Consider the following 4,533-nt stretch of genomic DNA (forward strand, 5'->3'; position numbering starts at 1 on the left):
TTGCAATAGTTCCAGTTTAGCACAATCAAATATACTTCAGCATATCTTTAGTTGGACTTCAGCACTACTTCTGCACAATTAAAGTGCATTTTTTGTTCCAATTTAGCAGACTTTAAGGATACCAGTTTAGGATACTAAAAGTACAATTGCAGGGTACTTTTAGTAAGTACATAAATATGTAAAGGCATTTGTAGTGTGCTTAGCTTAAAATAAATGTATTTCAAATACATTTTAGTATATTTATTTTTCACTAGGGTTACGACTTTAGTTTTTTAATGAAATGGAAAAAATGGAAAAACAAAATGACAAAAATCTTAGTAAGTTAATAATAAAAGATTCATTGCAAATATTCACCACTTTTGACAAGTTACCCCGGAAATGGGCAACTCAAATGCCCTTACTTGACATGTTCAGCATAATAAATATTAAAGTCTGAGAGAAGAAAGAGTTTCCTGTGTACATGCAGAAAAATTCCCAACAATTTTTAACACAAGGTTCCTGAAAATGACTAGCTGGAATGTTCTGAAGGTACTGAAACATAAGTGAAGTCAATGAGGTACTTGATTAAAAAGACGGAGCAGCTGTGAATCACAGTTGGCTGACCTTCAAAACTGAGTGTTCTTGCAAAAATCCAGAGTTGGAGCCTGCGCATGAGGCGTCTTCTTCTTGCTTTACGGCGGATCGCAGACTTATAAGTGCATTACCGCCACCTATCTCTCAAATGGACCATTGACACTCCCAATAGAGATTGTAGATAGTGTCAATGGTCCATTTTAGAGATAGGTGGCGGTAATGCACATTTATCTCAATTACCCCGCATTATTGTAAACATTCAGTTGCAAAATAAATGAATCATAAAATGGAAGATAAGCCAGCAAATAACGTGTTTCTATCAGCCCTGAACTGTCTTGTTTTTACAGGTGGCATGTGGATATGCACACACATTGGCTCTTACAGATGAAGGATTTGTTTACTCTTGGGGTGCAAACTCATATGGGCAGCTGGGTACTGGCAACAAAAGCAACCAGGCTGTGCCCACCCTCATCAACATGGACAAGGAAAGGTAAGATTCAAAGCGGAGCCTCCCACCTGACGGATTAAACAGTTGATATGGTGGAAATAATCAATCAAATATACTTCAGCATATCTTTAGTTGGACTTCAGCACTACTTCTGCACAATTAAAGTGCATTTTTTGTTCCAATTTAGCAGACTTTAAGGATACCAGTTTAGGATACTAAAAGTACAATTGCACGGTACTTTTAGTAAGTACATAAATATGTAAAGGCATTTGTAGTGTGCTTAGCTTAAAATAAATGTATTTCAAATACATTTTAGTATATTTATTTTTCACTAGGGTTACGACTTTAGTTTTTTAATGAAATGGAAAAAATGGAAAAACAAAATGACAAAAATCTTAGTAAGTTAATAATAAAAGATTCATTGCAAATATTCACCACTTTTGACAAGTTACCCCGGAAATGGGCAACTCAAATGCCCTTACTTGACATGTTCAGCATAATAAATATTAAAGTCTGAGAGAAGAAAGAGTTTCCTGTGTACATGCAGAAAAATTCCCAACAATTTTTAACACAAGGTTCCTGAAAATGACTAGCTGGAATGTTCTGAAGGTACTGAAACATAAGTGAAGTCAATGAGGTACTTGATTAAAAAGACGGAGCAGCTGTGAATCACAGTTGGCTGACCTTCAAAACTGAGTGTTCTTGCAAAAATCCAGAGTTGGGAAATAAGGCATTATTGAAGGGAGTGGCAGACCATGGGATAAAACTGCAGGAGATGACAGTAACAAAGTTTGTGAAGAAGGTTCACAAAACAAAAATGTATTCATTAAAAAAAACATGCTATCCATGCTATCAATGCATCACAAATATATTAACAAAAATATGTGTGCAGCACAAACGTTTTCAACATTGGTAATTATTAGAAATGTGTCTTGGACACCAAATCAGCATATTAGAATGATTTATGAAGGATCATGTGACACTGAAAACTAACACCGTGTCTACACCGGACACGAGCAAAACTGCTTGTAAACTGAGCGAGTTAGAAGTAAACTGATGCCTCATTTTATTTATGATGTACAGGCTCAAAGTTCAAATGATTTGCACCGGTCGCTTTGTCACATCCTGTGTAGATAACCTTGCATTCCAATTATTTCATGCTTTTTTTTTTAAACAGCTTACAGTTACTTGAACAGTCTACAGTTACTTATTTGCATTTTTTTATTCTGTTTCCTGTCCTCTCTTGTTCTCAGGTGTATGCTTGGGGATACAACAACTCCGGGCAGGTGGGCTCTGGATCCACGGCCAACCAGCCCACCCCACGCAGGGTCAGCCATGGACAAGGAAAGGTAAGATTCAAAGCGGAGCCTCCCACCTGACGGATTTAACAGTTGATATGGTGGAAATAATTTGCCTGTCATCTCACCTGATTTTCTGTGCATTTGAACACATCTGGGTGACATTTTAGACATACTGGAATTCACACCCTTAGTTCCTGTCATGCATTTCCTTATTTAACAAAGACATTTTTAAAAAAGTAAGTCAAGTGAAGTATGTTGTCTACAGTTCATATAGCTGTTAAGGAAGCTATAGGAAGTCACTTCACCAGAAATTGTCTTCATATGTGGGCGTTTGCTCAGTAATTGTGGGAAACTGAGAGAACTCTTCACAGACAGTTGGGATTTGAGAAAAGTGTTTTTGCTTAGTTGTAACCATTTGAACTCAGCTTAAAACACTAAATATAATAAGTATATATTGGCTTATCTGTCACTTTTTAATTCTCAAGTTTCTTAAGTTTTACTGTGCCATTTGAAAATATTCACATTTACATTTTTACATTTATCAGAAATGATGTATATGATCAAAATTTACATTATATCACTATATATAACATTCTAGCCCTAGACCGCAATCAAATTTATGTTGATAATGATGACAGACTCTGGACATTTTTACTTGATATGGATTAATCTAACAGCCTATCACAAAGCAGAAATAAATGTGACAACAGGCAGTCATGTTGCTAACAAGTCTGCATGTTCTGCTTGTCTCTTTGTGAATGAATGGTGTAGTTTGGTTTACTACACAAACTCAAACACACATGATGCTTGCAGTTAGGGGTGGAACGGTTCGCGGAAAAAAATCGAACCGTACGGTTCTCCACACACGGTTCGGCACGCGCTAGGACCACGGTTCAACTTAAATCTGACAACGCATCTGTAATATGGTTTGCTATAAATAACACGTAAAACAAACAGGGTTCGGCTAATACATGTTTCTGTTGATGGATGCGCATTCTGGCTTCTGGTGGTCAACATCGCCTGTGGACAGCTCTGCTCTATGGCCGTTCTGGACAATGGGGAGGTGAGTTTAAATAACAAGAAGAGTTTAATCAAGAATTACAGATGACAAACAAATAAAAAATAATCAAATAAATTAGATTATATGTTTTCACATGTATTACTATTTGCTGGATTAGCCATCAAATAAAAAAAAAAAATTCTTTATTATGTGTCAGGGGGCATGATTAATTGTTTTTGATTTATTGAGTGTGTTTTAAATAATTATTTGCTCTAAAGTAATGTGTTAAAAAGCTATTATTGATGAGCATGCTGTTAGGAATTGTTGACATGCTGTCAGGATATGATATTTAGTTCTGTTACTTAGTCTTTTGATATGGAGCAGTTGTTGATTGTAACTGTCTCAACCGTCAGCTGTGAGTTTTGTTGTGCTTTCAACACTTCTCAGTGATACTTTTCTCACACCTAATATTGACTGTTTCCTTTCATGTTTTCATAGTAAAATGATAATTGTAGATATAAATCTGACAACGCATCTGTAATATGGTTTGCTATAAATAACACGTAAAACAAACAGGGTTCGGCTAATATATGTTTCTGTTGATGGATGCGCATTCTGGCTTCCCAATACATTACAACAACAGCGATGTTAAAAAAACAAACGTGGACAAACCATTCACTCTTGTTGAATGCGAATGCCGTATGCTGGAATATGAGCAGTTATTTATTCCGTCATCACCCGGGTGCTGATAGCGCGCGCACACAGGTGAGACCTGAACAGCACACGTTGATATCTGTGTTTAAGCTAAACTCATTTAAGCTTTGCCAGTTTAAACATTTAAGAGCCAGAGGACGCGAGCTCGCGCACGCAGTGAGAAGATTTGTTCGTGCGCTCATCCGAAGCGTGCCTCAGAATGTGCACAAATATTAAGCTCTCTCTTAAGTATCGTTTAAATTGACAAATTCACACAAAAATTATGTATATATAGCAGACATAGCCGGCTGAACGTACTGTATCAGTGCACTGGATCAGTGCATTCTCTTAAAGTGACAGCACTTTCTTAATATTAATCAAACAGCAACAACAAAGAAATCAGTCACTGCTCTGGATTGAATAGCTTTTGTAACTTTAAAAAAGATTAATCTTTAATTTATACAGTCAAATATGCAATGCTGTTTTACATTTCATTACTTTATTAAATTTCTGTACCT

At 36.3% G+C, this 4,533-nt stretch overlaps 1 protein-coding gene across 1 annotated transcript in view; it reads left to right on the plus strand.

Annotated features, from left to right (window-relative positions):
* The window catches only part of LOC107740388 (RCC1 and BTB domain-containing protein 2-like), a 41,167-nt gene that overhangs the window by 8,082 nt on the left and 28,552 nt on the right, over positions 1-4,533 (plus strand). The window contains exon 6 of the mRNA XM_016552815.1: positions 921-1,063. Coding sequence (XP_016408301.1) covers positions 921-1,063 — 143 coding nt within the window. The remainder of the gene's footprint in view (positions 1-920; positions 1,064-4,533) is intronic.

The sequence above is a fragment of the Sinocyclocheilus rhinocerous genome, unplaced genomic scaffold (assembly GCF_001515625.1).
Source record: "Sinocyclocheilus rhinocerous isolate Xijiao unplaced genomic scaffold, SAMN03320098_v1.1 scaffold315, whole genome shotgun sequence".
Lineage (NCBI taxonomy): Eukaryota > Metazoa > Chordata > Actinopteri > Cypriniformes > Cyprinidae > Sinocyclocheilus > Sinocyclocheilus rhinocerous.